We start from the raw sequence: 20,871 nt of genomic DNA on the forward strand, positions 1-20,871 counted from the left end.
ACGTTTAGAACTCCAAAACAAATATTTGCTGACTCATCCAATCCATCACGGGGATCATAATAACGCGGACTCAAATTAATACCTGCCTACATTGAAATAGATTCGAAAAAACAGCAACCAGCCTTACTTGGCCCGTCGCGCCCCCGCCTGAGGCGACGCAAGTAACACTAAACATAGCGAAATAAGCGTTATTTTATATAGAAACACTGACCTGGAACATCTTGTTGAGAAGTCTTGAGTTTTCTGTCGTCTCGTAATATGGGCTTATTAGTAATGTTAATTTCTTAGATATTTCGAGTGAAAAAGTTTCGAATGGCATTTAGAGTGCTTTTAGAACAGCCACCGATATATTTACGTATAAACTACCGTTTTTGTGTATTTGATTACTTTATTAGATGCTATTATATTTTGGGAAATTATAATAATGCAGTGCGGTTGCATTTTATTTCAAAGTTTATTATATAAGAAATATATGTGTATATTAATATTTAACGGACATAAAGACGAGAAAAGACAAGACTGGATAAATAGGATTCAGAAGGATGGAAAAATAATTCACTCGCAAGGGTGATCAAAGGCTTCGCAGCCATTTAACAACAGATTCACAAGAGAATGACAAACATAAACGTCAACAGTGACAGATTATTAACAACTTACAATAAAATGTTGCTACTTAAAATTTGTTAATTATAATGTATAATAAAGTTAATTATTTAAATTAAGAAAAGAAGACTATTATTTTAAAAACTATTATTTGGTCTTGAACATGCCCCCGGCCGTTGAAAGCTGGCCTTTCAACACGACTCGTTGGCTACTGGAAGTGGACATATTTTACTGAAAGACCTTCGGACCACTCCTGTTGAGGTTTTAATATCGGCCACTCTGTTAACTCCATCACTACCAGGGAATACAGCAACCACTCGACCCAGTCTCCACTTTAATGGTGGTGATTGTCCTCTTTGAGAAGAACAAGGGAATTCATAAGCAAGCCATCTTTACAGGTACGCCATTTTATTCTTTGTTGGAGCTCCGAGATATATTCCTTGCTCCACCTGGACCAGAAATGCCGTCGTAACTGTTCGATCCGCTGGAATCGAGTTAAGTGATTGTAAGGAGAGTTGCTGTGATCAGGAGTCGGTAAAGACATCAGTGGTCGTCCGATGATAAAATGTCCTGGAGTAAGAGGCATGAAGTCTTCGGGTTCTGGCGATAGAGGTGTAAGCGGTCGGGAGTTGAGGATCGCCTCAATTTGAACTAAAACTGTGTAAAGTTCCTCAAATGTCAAATTACAATTTCCCAACACTCGCTGAAGATGAAATTTGGTTGATTTTACACCTGCCTCCCATAAGCCTCCGAAATGCGGCGAATATGCCGGTATAAAATGAAATTCAATTTGGTCATTGGCGGCAGCCGATGACAGCGAATTACAATTATGCTTTAAAAATTTTGATAATTCGTTGTAAGCACCAACAAATGAAGTCCCATTATCCGAGTAGATATTTAAGGGTTTGCCCCTTCGTGCAATGAACCTCCTTAAAGCTAATAAATAATTATTGCTGGTCAAATCGCCTACTAGCTCAATATGAACGGCTTTAGTTGAAAAACAAATAAAAAGTACAATGTATACTTTTACCAATCTGCATCCACGACCTTGACGGCTAGCAGAATAAATTGGGCCGGCATAATCAACGCCTACAGACTGAAAAGGAAAACTATTGGATAATACGCGATTTTTGAGTAAATTACCCATGATAGGTGAAATGACTTGACCCTTTATACGACTGCACCTTACGCATTTCCGATAGCAAGCTTTGACGAGATTACGGCCACCGATTGGCCAATATTGTTCTCTAATTGAGGCAAGTAACAGCTGAGGCCCTGCGTGTTTAAGTCGCTGATGTTCGTGATTGACAAGTAACTTAGTAAATTGATGTGTGGACTGTATTAATATAGGAAACTTTTTATCATATGGGTACTCTGAGTTACCCAAGCGACCACCAACACGCATAATGTTATTTTTATCAAGAAAAATATTAAATTTGAGTAATGGGCTCTTTTTTAACAAAGGCTGGTGGTTCAATAGCAACGAATACTCTGGAAATAATTCCTGTTGTGAGACTCTTAATAGTAAATTTAAAGCGTCTTGCAAATCCGTTTTACTTAAATAATTATTACTAATTTTATTCTTTTTACAGAATTTAATAAATCTCAAGACGTACGCAGTAGCACGTATTAATCTAGACATATTCGAAAAACGATTAAAATTTATGAATTGATTTTATTGGAAGACATTTCACTCGTGGACGTAGTGAATAATGAAATTTCTGGTCGTAATTCAGGTAGAATTTTATCAGAGCTCACCGTGACTGGCCAACATAATGAATCCTCCTGTAAAAACCTTGGCTGTATTTTCCAAAATTTCGACGACTTAAATCTTTTACATTATTATTTAATGCGTTCAGTTGAAGTGACTCATCAATGGTAATTAAATTGCATTTTACATTAGACAACTGATTAGATGAGACTGAACCACATACTAACCATCCAAGCTTAGTTTCACATAACGTAAGGGTACATTGACCTTGACCTAACTTTATGCGCTGAGAACCTAATAGGTCCCAGAATACATCAGCACCTAATATCATATCAATCCCGGCAGGTGAATGAAAGTTCGGGTCCGCTAAGCAAATATTGGATGGGAATTTAAACTGCGATAAATCTAATTGCTGAGATGGCACGTTACTTGTAATAGATGGTAAAATAAAACATTGCAAGCTAGTAGTATATTTATTATCCAATGATTTTATTGAAACTGTACATATTTTATTTACATGTGACAGTACGCTGTTAACGCCCATTAAGGATTTATCAATTTCAGTTATATGTGTATTCAACTTACTATATAAACGTTCCGTCATAATACATGAAGTGCTACCACTGTCGAGAATAACGCGAGCAATAATTTCACGATCATTCCTATCACATATTTTAATAAGTGCAGTAGACAGCAATACTTCATGCTGAGCGCATGGGAGCGGTGACGTAACGTTCGTTGATAAGACAATACCGTTTTCGGAGCCTGACCTAGAAGGCTCGTTAGATGTGCGTGCGCCATCGACGCTAACCTGTAGGTTACCTTTCTGTTTAGTTTTATAACCAGACAAATGAATAAGAGTGTGGTGTTTACGTTTACAGAATTTACACCCTGACTTTTTACATTGATTCGCGTAATGTCCTCTTTTAAAACAATTATAACATATTTTAAAAGTAGGTAAAATTTGTAATCTCGCGTCAATGCTCAATGAAAGAAACTCAGAACAATTAGACAAGTTATGTTCACCGTTACACTTAGGGCACAGTGTTTTAGATGGAGAAGATGAAGAAGATGGAGAAGGTATAGTCTCACTTTTGTGGTATGAAATCATAGCTTTATACCTTGAAGGTTTCGATAAGTTACTGTTATTATTATTATTATTAACTGACGATTTAATATGGTGAGATTCAAGTGTCTCCAATAAGTCAGCGCGATTACGAATGAAATCAAGAAGTGATTTTAATTTAATTGGTTGATCGTTATCTAATCGACCTTTGAACTCCTCCCAGTCACGGAATGCTTTCGCATCTAACTTTTGAGTAATAATATATATCAACAGTGTATCCCAGTGTTCCGTGGGCTCCCCAAGGGAACTTAACGCACGAACATTTTTATTTATCTGATCAATTACACTTTTAAAAATAAAGGAGGACTGTTTATTTATTACCTCAATATGAAATAAAGCTGAGATGTGGTGCTGAACTAATAATCGCTTATTATCAAACCGCTCACACAAAAGAGTCCATGCAGTGATGTAATTCTTCGCTGAAAATTCAATTGACTGGATGACAACTGCAGCAGTCCCTTCTAACGAAGCACGCAAGTAATGAAACTTGTTTATATCGTCAATTTCGCCATTTAAATGAATGAGACTGGTAAATGTATCTCGAAACTCGAGCCAATTGCTATAAGAACCACTAAATTTTGGCAATTGAATAGTAGGTAACTTGACCAGCTTATGATTATTTATATGAGACACTTCGTTGATTAATTTATACCTATCATCATCTCGTTGAAACCTTTCTATTAATTGTTGTGCTTTAACAACGCAGGTAAAATACTGAGATTCAAATGACATGCGTTCTTGTAATTGTATATCTAGCACATCTAAACATTCTAAATTTGTTTGAACCTCATCAAACTGATTATAAACAGTTTCGATCTTACCTAGTCTTAATTGTAACTCACTAATATCGGAAGCCGTCAATGAAGCAGGATCCAATGAATTGATATAACTGACGAATCTGTCCGCGCCTCTTAATGAATTCCTTTTCTTCAGGCATTATGGGAGATAAGTGTTATCACCTGGAATTGTTTACAGTATAACCTTAAATTAATACAATTCCTACCTGATCAAATAGAAAAAGGACACAGTAAAACATGTAAGTACAAATTATAAACCTTTGACTAGTGTTTTAATGATCTGACTTTGTTAATTAAATTAAAAGTAACAATGTTTGTTAATAAATGCTGTTAAACCAAAGAATGAAAGCTAAATGAACTAATGTGACCAGTAAACTGTATTAATAAATTAATGTCTTACTTGAGTGAATATTAATAGATTTGAGTATATTAAATTTATAAAAATTACAGTATTTATAATATATTTCTCAAATCTTACTCAAAAATGACTAAACTTCACCAATTACCTAGTTACATGAACAAATTCGTGTTTATGACACGTGTAAAATTAACTATTTAATTTTACTAACCTGATACAGCATTAAATTTAATTAAATACCTTGCGAGTGATGGGTTGTATTAAGAGAAACACTTAATAATAAATATCTAAAGAATACTTCTTCAAAACGTGATATGATTCCCCGTGACCTTACTTGACCTCTACACACGTTGACAAATATTTCCTTAAATATTCTTGAAATCCTTTAATTTAATAGATTTTCCTTATTTCTTCTATTTCAGAGAGTGCTCTCAACATCTCGGACGATTTGAATCATGAATACTTCAGATCGTGATGTGATATCTCGTGTGCTTACATAACCTCTGCACACGTTGAAAAATATTTCCTTAAATTCTTCTTGAAATCCTTTGATTTAATTGATTTTCGTTAATCCCAGACGGTGTCCTCAACATCCGGCTCGACATGGACCATGGATAAATAGGATTCAGAAGGATGGAAAATAATTCACTCGCAAGGGTGATCAAAGGGCTGCGCAGCCTTATAATAACAGATTCACAAGAGAATGACAAATATAAACGTCAACAGTGACAGATTATTAACAACTTACAATAAAATGTTGCTACTTAAAATTTGTTAATTATAATGTATAATAAAGTTAATTATTTAAATTAAGAAAAGAAGACTATTATTTTAAAAACTATTATTTGGTCTTGAACAAAGACTCTACGTACCCTGCTACATGCGGGATGCTTCGTGAAGCTGAAAAAAAAAAATACCGACTATGTTATTAGTAGTTAGTAGAGAAGCTACTCTCTCCGGACGGAAACGACGCCGTCTTGATAGAGGAAGGTCTTTTTTAATGTAGACTTTTAAACATGCGCATAGAGAGAAATAAATTTCAAGACATTCCGTATCCCACTTTCCGTTGAATTAAGAGTTATTGCATGTTAATGACGGACCTCAATCATTAAACGAATAACTTCCCCGAGTGGAGTTCAAATCCACTATCACTGATGACGTCACAATGACGGCATTCGTATACTACAATGTATTTTCTAAGCATTCGTTTTCAATACCATCAACCATTCCAATGTCAATAGAATAACAATCGACTAAACTCAATATAAGAAGTAAGTCTCCTCTAACGCCTTCACAAAAAAACAACAAAGAATTTAAATTATCTAAATATTTGTAAACCCTTTACTTTGAATTGAAATATTTTATTTTAACGAAACTATTTTTGAATGAAATGTTAGAATGATATTTTAACAATAGGATTTTTATTCGATAAAAGGATATAAGTAATTTTATTGTATCATAGAATAGTGTTGTAAGTACAGAACCAAGTATCTTTTATTTTTAGGGTTCCGTACCTCAAACGGAATCCTTGTAGGATCATTTTGTTGGCCGTTTATCCGTTTTTGAAGAGAATTTACCTCGAGATCGTGTAGGTAGTGTGTGTGACATCGCACGAGTATTATGTTTAAGTTACTTTTAGTAATTTATTCACTTACATTCTCTCTATAATAAAATATAGTTATAAAACTGTTTCCGAAGCTCTACTTTTAACTTTAAGTTAAAAGATACATCATTACATGAACCCATGAGCAAACTACAATGGCAATGACAGTGCTCGTCTAAAGAGACTAGATCACTAGTGGACCCGAACGCGGCTACGCCTGCTTAAACTATACAAATATTTATTAAATATATTTATGAAATTATTTTCAGTTTTCAAAGAGAGATGCGTTAAGCAAGCTCATTTTGGATGACGTTTTCTAAGAACAACATTCCATGCAAATCGTTGCTTAGCAACGGTCCTTTAGCGACGGTTGTTATTAACATGGTGGAATAAATTGCATGTCAAATTAATAAGTATTTTAATATATTGGTATATATCGATAATATTACAAATAAGAGAAAAAAAGTATCCTATATTTATCCCGAGACCCTCAAGTATCTCTATATGAGTATTTTATCACAATTAAATTAGCAGTTTGGCCCTGATTGCGTAAAAGACAGACAGACAGACAGACAGAGTTACTTTCAAATTTATAATATAGATATGGATTAACAGTAAGGCCATAGTATTCCAACGGTACCGTAGCGTAGTGGCCTCAGCTGTATATAAAATGAAAAGTAAAATGATCAAAATAATTTGATTATCTTAAAATAATGAAGTGCAATATCAGTTGGGGCGGACAGTCTCTCTCTCATTCTCTCTCTCTCTCTCTCTCTGGGCGCTCGAGTCGACGGACGCTCCTCGCTTTATAATCCTGTTTGTTGTTTTATATTGGAAGACGCTCGGCCTTAATAGCCTTTATAGGATTATAAGATCTTATAAATGATCTTTTAATGAAATGTTTTTCGATTTGTTTTGAAAAAATAAATATAATTTAATAATACAGAAAAAAATAAATCAGCTTCCCGCTGTATCCCGCACACAGCAGAGAACTCAACGACGCGCTAGGCCTCAAGACCAGAGCGAAGAAATGAAAATATACTTTTAAATAAATATTTCAATCTCCTCGAGGGGGATCGAACCCACAACCAGTCGTTTAGACAGTCACACTTTGTGCCCCTGCGCCACGACCGCCCTCTATTATTATAAAGTACATATTATTTTGAAATTCTCTCAAACCTAAATTGCTTTAATACATTTTTTAAAAGACGTAAATAATGGAACGTAGCGTGATTCCAACCAGCGTCTCTAGTTTGATTTTAAAATGCCAATCCCTACATCTAATTTTTCATACATTTAAAAAAATATTTGTTTTCCTCAGTATGGAATAACACTTTAAAAATACAGAATAAAAAAAACGAGTTTACTTAAACCTAGCGCCTGCTACTCCACTTAGTTCCTAGAAACGGCACTAACGCGGACAACGCCGTGCGCCGTTAACAGAACGGATATCTTAATAACGACGGGGAACAACAAGCTCGCGTCTCTCTCTCTCTGTCTCTCCGTCCCAGTCTCTCTAATTGCATTAAGCATCCATTTTTGTAAGCGCTCGGAGCCCGATCCAATTTCAAACTCATTTGTTAGAGCGTAAAACAATTATTAAAAAACGCCAGTGATTCAAGAGCAATTTTTGCCATTTTACATCACTTAGCGATGAAAAATGTACGAATATATGAGTATATACTCGTAATAGAGTGTTATTGAGCTTAGCGAGCGTTGCCTTCGATGACTCTACGTTAGTAGAGTCACATACTACGGAATTTCATTTCATAACTAGTGTCTGAGGGCTTCGTGGCTCAACGACACAACTCTTATAGGTTCGATTCTCGGCCGGGTAAATGGGTTATGTTAATTTTCACGGTCTGGTGATGAGACATTCATCTTTCCGTTTATCCGCCACTTAACACGCAATGTCTCGAATATTGAGCGGTGAGAGGGTATTAGAGTGTTTTAACATCAGGTTCCCTCTCTATCACTAAATATATGCGGAATACAGGGCAAAGTTTAAGAACAACTTAAGACAGTCTTCTCTTTAATTTCAAAACTTTTTAATTTCAGATCAGTCAGAACTGACAGACTGTCTACTGGAAAGTGTTCGAAACGTTGGGTTTCCAACAATGTGTAATGTCAAATATACGCAATTGATTGTGTGTAAAGTATTAAAACAGTCCACACAATTTTTTTCTCAATATGAACCATCAAGAAAACATCAAATTTACTTCTTATAAATCCAATTTCAATACAAGAACAACAAACGAGACATTTAACGTCATTTCAAGCGTTTGCTGAGTAAAACGATTAGTTTGTAACGAAACCGTCTTAGGCATTCATCTCACTCAACCCCCTGCCCCTGCCCCTACAGAGCGCGTGAACCCCTTCACGCGTTCCCGCAATGACGGCAAACTGGCGATAGCTGATCGACTGTGACGAGGGGCAATTGTTTAGATAGCATCTCTTTGTCGCGTAATGAAATAACGTATTGGTTTAACCGACTTGGAAAACTGTAAACTGGTGAGTGACAATGACAAAGCGATATTTACGACAGAGTGGTGTGCTCATTGGCGATGGGATTATATGTGTATATAATAATGTAATATACTAATTCCTAAATATTAAACTCATCTTAATATTAAGTAAAACATATTAAATATATTTTTATATTTTTAAAGTATTATTCCACATCTAGAAAAGAAAACTTTTTAAGGAAACGTATACAAAATTTAACGTATCGAGATTTAAATCGGTTTGGCGGTCCTTGGACAGTTTATAAAATACGCGGATTAATGAATCAAATATTTCACACACATTTTAAAATTATAGTTAAAAAAACTAACATTATTATTTTATATAAAATATAACACTACAAACTTCTGGTAGCTTTCCTTTTATTATTAAAAAAATGGTCAAGTGAGAGGGTTCCGTATCAACTTTTGAATTGTAGATCAACGGTAAGTACAAGTAATAAAATTGACAAACTTACCTTTACAGGCGTAAGTATAGTTAACTATAGATTTGTAATTATGTATTTTTTGTATACCTAAAAATATATACCTAAAAACGGACGGACAAACGAACAATAAAGTAATTCTATAATTGCTTTCGTTTTTTTGCTTTCGATGTACAGAACCTTAAAAAATAACTACATGCTGTAGGCAGAGACAAAGACATTTAAATGAATGTTAAGACATTGCACTCTCCACTTATATTTAATCTATGTTAGTCAGCTTCACGCTGTGTCCCACATATAGTAGAGTAGCAGGGAGAACCTAGTGCAGCAGACTGAATTTTATCGACGCAATGCGTGTTGAGAAGTGGAACTCAACGCTGGGCCACCGAGTAGCGATCGAATCCACAACCCTCGCGTTACAGCCGTACCTTTGTGACGCTACGCCACGACGCCTCCTCAATGTCAACAACTAAATTGTTTTGTGTTTTCAATATTTACATTGATACGTAGTGACCACCATCCGACACCACTACTTACATAATAATATGTTCACTAGAAAGCTAACAGTTGTTCACTCAACTTTAAAGTAGAGTAAACGAAAAGTAAACTATAATTCCCATATCTACTACGGTGATCAACGCTGCACTCGCCGAACATGTTATTAGCGAGCGACGCCGCGGGACACCGCGATGCTATTCAATGAATCTATTGTACCAATAGGGTTCCGTAGTACCATATTTTTTTCAAGTTGACGAATAATATTCTAATTTTGTAATCTTGTTACTGGAGCGTCTTAATGGAAATAATCCATTCCCCGAGTGGAAATCGACCCCACAACCGTCTTGTTTATAGTCTGATGCGGTGCTGTGTGCCTCTGAGTCACAAAAAATTGTTTACTCAATCTTCTTCCTAAATACAATATTATAAAACCAAAAGTACAGTGTTAAAAAAATATATTATATTACCTAGTTTAGTATTAGTATCTGGATTGAACTGAATGAACTAGATCTGGAATTCACACTTGTTTATTAGGAGTCGTCGATTCGAGAATAAAATTTAAATTATTTGCAACTTGTCTAGATGTTTATTAATCATAGAATAATAATTATATTTTTTTATGAACAATATATAATCTAATATATAAAACTTGTCCATCGCTGAGAGACCGCCACACGTGTCAAACATAAAGTGTATACAGAACCCTGCGACGACGTAAAGCTTCGCTCCTATCTACAAGGCCAGCGGGCGGTACAAATCGCTCTCAGATACTGTTATTGTAATCGAGTCTCAACTAACGAGTGCAATTACAAAGCATCAAACACGCAGGGGTTTGACAAATGTATTACTTTTGAACCCAATTTATTAGTAACTAGCTGTTATACGAAACTACTTCCACAATCAAATTGCTTATGTTATATTTTTTTAGCTTCACGCTGTATTTTGCAAATAGCAGGGCAGACAGGAGACACCACACATCGCCTATATTTGGAGACATTGTTTGTCAAGTGGTGGAACTCAACGCCGTACTTAACTTATGCCCTGTTAATTATTTAATGTTAAATATTAAATCTGTACAGAAACTACATTTCGTGGAATAAACACAAAAAACTGGATTATATTTATATATTATTTATAAGCCTCGTCAGGATCGTCTTGTGAGTTGGCTTTATTATATATATATATAGCTTCAGGCTGTACCTCGCCTACATCAGTGTAGGCAGACAGAACCTGTGACACTGCGGTGCCCACTTTCTACCAATATTCCAGACATTGTGTTTTGATTAGCGGAATTCAACGCCGCGCTTTATTTCATTGCTTTAGCGAGGTAAAGAAAGTAATGCATTCCCACGAGTGGGAATCCAACCCACAACAGTCGAGTTTAGAATCAAACGACCGCCTCATATGATACATATAAACCTAAATTACATAAAACTATTCAAAGTAATGTATTTAATGTATACATATAAAAAGCTAGCAATTACAACCGACGTTATTACACACTATTAACATTTCAAAAAGCATTATGATTAGTGACGAGAACAACAAAAGATAAACCACAACAACAATAGCGGCGACCTCTCATTCAGCTCTACGTACGACACATGCGCCCCTCTCGCCCCCCGCCGCCCGCCGCCGCCTCGTTAGCGATGATAAACGTTGTAACACAATAAAAATAAAATCAACAAAAAGAATTACATTGACTTCTCTACCACATTACCCTTCTCTACCCCCCTAACTCTACGTCCTGTGTATTTAAGGCTACATTCCTAAGTCTCTACATTTTGTTAAGTTTGTTCGTTGTTAAAAAGCGCGGCATTTGCACGAGGCGGTGACCCAATATGGCGCCTCCAAATAAAATTCAATTTTTCTATTTTTAATTGGAGGGTCGTCCGCCTGAATACACTCATTTGTTTTTTAATGGCAATGTTTTGTGTGTGTTATGTCGTTAGAATAAGATTAATGTGTACTTTGGGGTCCAGCCGCGCGGAGACTATCTAATTATTTATGTTATAAGCGAGTAAAGTAAACTGCATCGACGGCTCGGGTGGGAAGCAATTAGCTGGAGAAAAAAAAATGATTTTTGATCTTGAAGTTATGTTCATATTTACCTACAATCAAAAATTTCTTGAAATCACACACACACACAACATTTTCTGTTTTCTTTTTCCTTTTTGTTCAATGGTAGCCATTATTGAAGTCTATTAGTTCCAATTATATTATAAAAAAAATATTTAATACAATTCCTTTAACTTTAATAAAACTTGTTAAAAAGTGACGAAAAATTAAGAATAGTGTCATGCAATACTAACTTCTCTACATCTACTCCACATGTTGCAAGGAGGGCATGAAGACAGCGAAATATAATATAAAAAAACGGACTATCGACCTCTTTAAAAAGTAAGAAAAAGGGACAAGATAAATTTAATATTTACAAAGCGCGGCGTTGAGTTCCGTCATTCAACACGCAGTCTCGGTAATTGGATAGAAAATGAGGAATGGAGTGTCTTAACATTAGGTAACCTCTGCCTGTCCAGCGAATGCGGGTAAGCATAGCTTTACAATTCTTTTAATTTATAGTTTTAAGTAGATAAGTATACACAAACAAGCACATCTCGGGAACACAAGTTCTCGGTAAGTATTATATTACTGGAATAGACTCTCCGGCGGCACAAAGGCGTATGTTGACAATGGCCTTGCATTTAGCGTAATCTCCGCCTGCATCGCGGCCTCAGCGCGGTCTCGCTTGCGGCCGCGGCCTGTCATTACACGCAAACGTACGGAGATCCCGCTGATAGTATTGAGTTACTTTTGTCGACTGACTGACTGAAACTGTACGTGGCTCACATTTCATGATTGTTTTTGAAAAAAAAGTTGCATGGATATTGACATTGTTATAGTAATATATGTGTAATTACCCTGCTTACACTTTTTTGTTTAGAGTACTTTTTGTTATTATTCATATAAAGTATTAGTACAATATAAAAATAGCAGTAATTAAATAACATTATTTAATATTACACTATATTTTTGTAAATCAAAACTAATAATCCCACATTTGTCGAAAAAAAATGGATACTCCTGCCTGACAAGTATTACTTGTGCTTGTATAAACTACAAATCGAACAAATAGACCTATAACAACGTTTAAAGTAAAAACTCAGTTTCAATAGGGTTTATACGAGTAAAAGGTAACAAAATGCTGCTTGAGTCGTCTAATCCGAGGTATGGTCACTTCAGCAGGCTCCTTTGTAACGCCTCATTGTGCATCACACCTCTGGAGTAACTCGAGTCGTGGAGCAGCGGTGCCAGCAGTGCGCGCGATGAGGCACAGTGGTCAGCTTTTATAAAAAAATACTATTAAACTTTTGAAAAGCTCGTTGAATAAAGTTCTTAGAATTCAAGCGGCGCGGCGTTTGGTTTTGGATGAGTGGTATCGAACTGTAGGTACATTGTATATGTGTTTGTGGAGTTTTTTTAATAATTCTTAATGTGGATTAGTTTATTATAGGATTACTTATTTTGAGTTTCAATTCATTTTCCGCTGAAATCCGAGTGTTCGCTCCGCTGAAGTTAAGTTCCGAAAGACAACCCTACTTTACCTTGTTACCAGAGCGAGAAAATGAAAATATATTTTATTATTGCCTCGCGCGGGAATCGATCATGTCGTATATCTGGATTCTATGATAAGTCAGGAGCGATAAGGAAATTCGATGAGAAATCCAGAACCAAAGTCGCAATGATATGGCAGAGTAGAAACATCTCTAGCGTCACCAAAATGAGACACGTCGACCAACCCTTGTCTTCTCGGGTTTCTTGTAAGCATCGGAGTCGTGGGCGATCCGGAAGAGGAAAAAAATTAAAGTTATTGTTTTCAAGTTAAATTCAAGTAAGGAAGACAATAAGCAAATCCTAATAAGGTATTATCATGAACGGCGTCTGTCGCGGTGGTCGCGGTGGTCGCGGTGGTCGCGGCCTGCGAGCTGCGGCTGAGGGCTCACGCCGACGGGGACGATTGTGATACGTCCGCTGACGAATACTCCCATGCTTAAACGATAGTGATGTTATATACCCGCGTGTCGAGCGTTTTTAGATTCACGCTGTATCCCGCATATAGTGAGGTGGGCAGAGGGAAATTAATATTAAGACACTTCGTCCCCACGCATCGTCCAATGTTCAAGACTTTGCGTATTAAGTGGACGAGCCCAAAGCTCCGCTTTGTTTTGTTATGTGACATGTGCGAGGAGGACCGAAAAAATAATTAATTTCTTCGAATGGAAATCGAACCAACAACCGTATTAGAAACAGTTAGATGTAGTGCAGTCACGCCACGAAGCTCAGTTGTCCATCTTATTTTAAATATACTCTTTAACTGGATTAATTACATTTATATGATATATTTTATTGATATATTTATAAAATGTTGACCCGATGTCCTTTTTAAAGTCTCACTTTATAATACTTTCCTAATTAAACTATTTTTTAATAAATAATATAATGATTTATTGTACGGTGCTCGATATCGATAGTTCCATTGTTTGCTCTGCATCACTAGAGGGGCGGGACGAGAGCGCGAAATTGGAGGAAAACTTTCGTAAGGGGAAATGAAATGGGATTGATAAAAATTGGAACCAAGCCGCCCGGACAGGGACGGACTCGGGGAATATAGTAAATATGCTATTTAAAAAATGTAATATTGGACGTTGTGGTAGTACCGCAATGTCCAATATTTACATTTGAGTCAGATCATAGGATATAAGATTGCGATTTATTTTACCAGCCTAGAGACCTATATTTAAAAGCTTACCATTCATACAATTATATATATTTTTTAAGCAACTTCAATTCATAAGGTGCACAAGTGTACATTTAAGTGTGATCAATATTAATTTTATATTAAAACTGACATAATAGTTCAAAACAAAAATAAAAGTATTGTTTTCGTCAATCACAATTACTGTTTATAAATGAAAGAAAAGCAAACTCCATCCCTGTATTTTCTGAGGGCACGAAATTCACTTAGCGTCGTTTGTCGAAGCTTTTCGCCTCTTGAAACTTTTCAATAGCCGGGAATCGAATTCCATCCCCTCCCCCGACACCCGCCACCCGACACCCGACACCTGCCGTAACCTGCCGTAACCTGCCGCCAACGTATACACCAGTACGTAGCCCGTAGCGCGTAGCCCGTAGGTACGTCTTGCTGGTATTACGATATATAAACATAAGGATATAAGGTTGAGTTGACGTGGAAATTGATGCTTCAATGTTCTATTGGGGCCGTCGTGGCGCAGCGGCACGGTGTTTGACTGTAAGTGCGATATACTGTGCATGTGGGTTCGACTCTCACTTGGGGGAATCAGCGTGAAATTAAACAAATGTTCTATAACAGATTGTTTGTTTTTTAAATGATTTGAGTTTGTTCCGGTAGAGCTGGGTAGAGTGAGTTGTGCTTGATCTCCCAAAAAAGATGCGGATACTTTATAAAGTGTAAGTAAGTGTAAAGGTTTTATTTTCATTTATAACTTTTTTTATTTCTTATTTATTTATTATAAAAATATAAAAAGTTATAGAAGCATAAGAGCGTATAAACAGTAAACACCTATATTAGCCCCACTCTTTATCACAAACAAGTACATTAAGGACAATAGTGCAGATGATCCCGCAAAGGTGTTAACACGCAGGGGAGAACTTATGGAAGTTCATGTTCACAGGGTGTTCTAAAGAATAGAGTACTTTACGAGTAAAAATAGATGAATATTTAAAATTGTATTAATATTTATTTATTGTACACTAGTGGCGTTTTGACAGAGTGAATGACAAGTTACCACCATGTAAGTTGTTATATTAAGGTAAATTATAAAAAACTTATATTTTTTATTTTTTACACAAAAGATGTTGTGATTTTTTAATTTTTTTAGAGTTAACATGAAGTAATGCTGAATCCTCCCCAGAGAAGTGTACGCATAGGGAATCTAATGTTAAGAAACTTGCGTGTAGAGTGGCACAACTCAATGCCACGATTTATGTTATTACCGAAATGACGTTCCTCCGAGTGGGAATCGAACTCACAACCAACGCGTTTACAGCCATACACCGCAGTCAACAAGCCTTTAACTTGTAAAACAATAGAATTAAATTAGGCATTTACTCAAATACTAGTCAATAGCGAAGTGAGCGAAGTCACGCCAAGTTCGCCCTTCGCGTGTTGATTTAGGACGCACTTCTAAACAACTGACACTTGGAATGAGACAGTTAATTAAATCTTGCAACTCACGTGCCAAGCTCACTTCATTAACTAACGAAACTTTATATTTACTCGTATGTATGTAACCATTTAACATTTATACAGAACAAAGATTATTTGGTCGCACATTGTTACCATTGCTAATTTACTGTACCTACTTTATATAAATATAAAGAACTGGAGACTCAAATATGGCTTCGTTCGCTTTATATTGCTGTTATATTAATGCCAAAATAAAATATATTTTTGTTCATATTTAATTTTACAAACAGCCTGTACATTCAAATTGATTCCATATTCTCCGCGCGCATCAAACCGTGAAATGTCTCACTCGTAATCTATGACCATTAGGCGTTAATATACAAAATGTTACACTCGACCATTGAATTACTTCTTCATAATTCCAATATACAATTGTAAGCCTTTGTCAAACATATTAAGATTCAAAATCCTGCAAAATAATTTTCATTTAAACCGAAATGCGTAACGAATTTGTACACCCTACCAATAACTTTGAATTTTAAAAACGTTTACGCTATTTTAGTCTTTAGCTTATAGCAAATATATATTTATTTTGGTTGTTTCTATTTTCTATGGAAGTAGCGTGTTATATTTTTTTGCAATATTTCTCCATAATCCCCATAGAAATGATTATTAAACGAATATAACAGCGTGAGGTCGAGCTGTTTAGGAGATTACACGGAATTATGTAGAGCCCATTGAAAATTACATTTAATGATATTAATAACGTGGCAAATGTTGTAAGTAAGGAGCGATACTTAGAGGATAAGGCGATAATCTGTATTGAATATTAAAATTAGTTAGTTTTCCCGCTCTGGTAAGCACAGAGTGCTCAGGAAGTACGGGGTTCAGTTCCACCACGCTTTAGCCCGACATTTGCGTGAAAAGTGGGAACCGGAGTGTCGTAACACTAGATTGCCTCTGCCTGCCCTGCTGCCTGTCTGTCACACGCCTGTGTCCCCCGATACAACGATATTACTGTTTGTCTTAATAAGAACAGGTAAATGTGTAATCTAAAAAGGATATAAATATTTTATATACTTTTTTCTTGTGTAGTCCATAAACAAAAATATATTAATAAGAAAGAGAAGCCATAATTTAAATGAAAATACATGTAGTTCGCCGGCAATTGTTCCGACTTCATAAAAAGTAAATTAACGTTTTGCGTCCGCTTCAAATTAAAACCCGATGAGTCGAGGCATTGCATTTGAGGAAGTAATAAAGAAAATGCATTCAGCATCCTATGTTATTCTGAGTGTCCAAGGTACGAGCGGTTGGATACATGTATTTTTTGCTTACATTATATGTAAGCATATAGCACATTATATGCATGGAAGTGAGGGATAACCTAGTGTTGAGTCACTCTCGTCTCCTTTTTTATGTATTTTAGATAAATAATTTATAGATTTAATTTATCAGTATAATAAAACCTATGTGTTTAACAAGATGCAGGTGATTGTGGATTATTAGTAATTTGTTTAATTTTAATAAAGTTATTTACCTTAATTTATTGGTATCGTATGAAATGCCTATTATGATCGTACCTTCCATATTTCGTAGGCGAGGCAGAGAAGCCTCAGGGTCTGCAGGGTCTGCAGGGTCCACAGGCTCCACAGGGCGGCCGCCCCGCGCCCGCCCGCGCGCCGCACCGTAAAACAACACAATGAGCAAGTGCCGTTAATACGATTAAGTTCCCATTTCCCGTTCTCTCTCTATTTCATTTCGTTCGCAATTAGACGAGTAACGAGCTTCTATACTTTATCGTCGATGTTGTTCCCGAGGCGCGCTTGGTTCATTTTTATTTGTTGTTCCATTTATGTTTGAAACATTGTAGATATCGCTGTGAAATGGTTCTCATTTATTTACACTTAACGCACTTAACTTATATTAAACAAATTATAACTATAACATAAAAAGTTTTTAATATAAGTATTCCTCCAAGTAGGATTCGTGCTTATCTTGGAAGTTGTTCCAAGTACGGACAGAACGTGGAGTGTCTCAATTCTAGGTTTGTTCTGCCTTCTCCGCCGCGTGGCCGCGGGTCACGTGGCTGTGACCCTGCCACTGACATGTAACTTGTAAGTCGGTTGTACTGAGAGACTCAATACATCGTGTCAGTATTGTCAGCATTTCATCACACACATGTATACATATATCAGCATTATTTTAATCAGTATTCTTAAATGTAAATTAATATGTTGCGCTAAAGTAAGTAAAATTTCAAATCAAAGAACGACTGTGAAATATACAATGTACGTATGTTTGTTACACTAATGCTAAACGACTAAACTGATTTGGATTGAATTGTTATTGATTTAACCAGCAACCACCATCGTTGCGAATTTGGAAAATTAGATTTAGAAAAGTTGATTTTTAACACTTCAAAGAATTCTTGAATATAGAAACATGGTTCTTGAAAAGTTTGTTTTCTTGAGAATGCTTTAACAATAATCGTTGTTACTTGCTAAAATATATGAAAACCGCCTCGAACACAGATTACATGTAATTTAGGATCGAGGGATCATTATTTTCTGTAATATAAAGAAATCAAATGTGCCGCCTCCTTGAACTAATCCTCGTTACAAATATATCAGTTTCGCACTATTGTAGAGACGGACAATGGGTTTGCGTAACACTTTGCAAGCATAGCGTTAGCGATGATAAAGTAAAACTTAAGCTAAACCCAACCTTAGTGTAATGTGATAAAGGAATATCTCTTTCTCAATGATGTCCAAATTAATTTGTAAGTACGTGCCAAATAAACGTATTGTATAAAACCGCCAACTAATACAATCTAAAATTTTCTTTTACATCTCTAGTCCTCAACTTTAAAATAACGCAGTAAGAATCAAACTAGTTTGTTGTGAACTTTTTTTTTTAAACCTTAAGTGATTAGAAGGTGTCAGATTTGACGATTTTTTGTATGTTTGCGCAAATCTCAAGAACTCTATTATTACATGTTGTATTGTATGACGTTGTTTGAAAACATGTGTCGCCTTCAAGTAAGCTGAAGATTATCACTTTTGTGATACATTACTTGCCGCTTCAGTTAAACTGTAATGTCTCAAAAATTTTATACAAAAACGTTCTATAGCATTTATATTAAAAAACTTTAAATAATAAAATTAAGTTGAAAATGTTAATATTAGCGATAAAAAGTCTTAACACAATGTTATTAATGTTATACGTATTTCTTATAATAATAATAAGCATAAATTATTTTATTTTAAAATGTAAATAAATGACTGAGTATATTCTTCAATTTCTATAGATTTCTAAGTAATCTATAGAAATTGAAGAATATATTTAAGTGTCTAAATATTGTTAAGTATTTATAACAGCAAGCGTATAGAACTGTATCTACATGTTCCAAATATTTACTTATATGATATTTAAAACAGCTCAAACATGGAATCATATAAAGATGACATCACATTGAAATTAACACACACAGTAGAAATATCTAGAACAAACACACAGGCACATGCTTCTTTAAATAAAAGATATATAAGTAAAAATAAAAAAAGGCCAGTGGTGGCGCAGGGGCACAAACTGTAAAACCGACTGGTTGAGGGTTCGATCCCCATTCGAGGAGATGAAATTTTTATTTAAATTTTTATTTCCATTTCTTCTGCCACTTACCACCCAATGCTTCCAGAATCCGGCGGAAAGTGGGAACCGGAGTGTTTTAACACAAGGTTCCCTATGCCTACTCTGCTGTGTGCGGGATATAGCGTGAAGCTGATTTATTTTTTATTTATTTAAAAAAAAACTTTTGGTACCTATAGCTTCTCCCTTTATTCCTAGCAGGGTAGCCAAAGGCAAAAGAGCACCCAACGGGTCTCTGCAACTGCAAGACGAAAGAAGTATCTCTCACCTGCTGTTCCACTGTCATATTTTTTTTAAACATATGCATTTACGTGACCTTCCCGGAGGAAGGTCGTATCGTCGATACTGTTTTCTCGAAGGTTAACCGAGTACTTCCCCTGCCTCTATTACTAACTAGTAGGAAAAGCAATTGCTTTTCCTTCATAAATCTTTATTGCCATTCTTTCGATGTGTCGAAATAACCCGAGCACGCCCTTCTTCATTCATTATACATCCGAGGATGTGACAATGAATGAAGAAGGAGCTGGGCTCGCTTTAATTCTATGATAATCTAAAGTAACCAGAGCTGATGTGAAGTAAGTATATATACCTCCTAGTTACTTCAAATATTACTTCCTTCACAACTAATAAAAACACCAAACACCTACAAAATAGTAATAAACAGTCCTCACAACTCAATCTCAAAAACTAATTCCGAAAGCTTTTGCAAAATCGCTTACGAATAATCGCTCGCCAATTAACACTGCTTATTTCCTTAATTTTGAGCGATTGCTCGTTTAAAAACGTTGCATTCCAATATACTATTTTACAAACGAAACCGAATTCTATATTAAGTACCTTAAAGTTAAATATCCCATGCTCTTTATCTCTTAAGACATGCTGATTTCCAAGTCAATTAGTGTTAAAGTATTTTATGCTCTACTGGAAGTTAGTAAGGTTTATATTGTAATGTACTAAGCGATGAGCAGAGTTAAATGGGAAATTGTGAGCTAACTCGGCGACGCGGACGTCGGAATAAAACAACTCCTTGCGCTAATAATGAGAGAGGACAGAGGCAGAGTAGGGAGGGGCAGAGGGGACCTACCAATGCTGCATATCTCTTATTGCAGTGTCTTTCTGAGTACAGAAGTTTGGTAGATCATTGTAGTTGGTCGGTTGGTTGGGTTCGATTCCCACTATAAAAATTGAACACCTGCATTTTCTCGCCATGTGGCAGTGAGGTCAAGTGAGGAACGGAGTTATTTCTGTCTGCCCCTCCATATGCTTGATACGAGTAAAGTGTTGATAGCCAAATACGATACATACAGTACGGTCTTTACAAGGTCTATATCTTTCACAAATATTTCTTATTTGT

At 35.8% G+C, this 20,871-nt stretch overlaps 1 protein-coding gene and 1 pseudogene across 1 annotated transcript; both read right to left on the reverse strand.

Annotated features, from left to right (window-relative positions):
- Positions 1-566: 566 nt before the first annotated feature.
- Positions 567-2,145, reverse strand: LOC146535014 (uncharacterized; annotated as a pseudogene).
- LOC146535013 (uncharacterized) lies at positions 567-12,409 on the reverse strand. The gene is made up of 2 exons (XM_085191130.1): positions 12,294-12,409; positions 567-4,350 (listed from the first exon to the last, which is right to left on the reverse strand). The coding sequence occupies exons 1-2, from the start codon at positions 12,407-12,409 to the stop codon at positions 2,358-2,360; spliced, it is 2,109 nt and encodes a 702-aa protein (XP_085047256.1). The 3' UTR covers positions 567-2,357.
- Positions 12,410-20,871: the final 8,462 nt, after the last annotated feature.

Source organism: Heliconius melpomene, chromosome 10, assembly GCF_056956725.1.
Source record: "Heliconius melpomene rosina isolate 202511_hmr_F chromosome 10, ASM5695672v1, whole genome shotgun sequence".
NCBI classification, from domain to species: domain Eukaryota; kingdom Metazoa; phylum Arthropoda; class Insecta; order Lepidoptera; family Nymphalidae; genus Heliconius; species Heliconius melpomene.

Coding starts and splice junctions, on each gene's coding strand:
- LOC146535013 (XM_085191130.1), bottom strand. CDS start 12,409: ATGACAGGCCGCGGCCGCAAGCGAGACCGCGCTGAGGCCGCGATGCAG. Junction 4,351..12,293: donor CCGCCGGAGAGTCTATTCCA/GTAATATAATAC, acceptor GAATTCATTAAG/AGGCGCGGACAGATTCGTCA.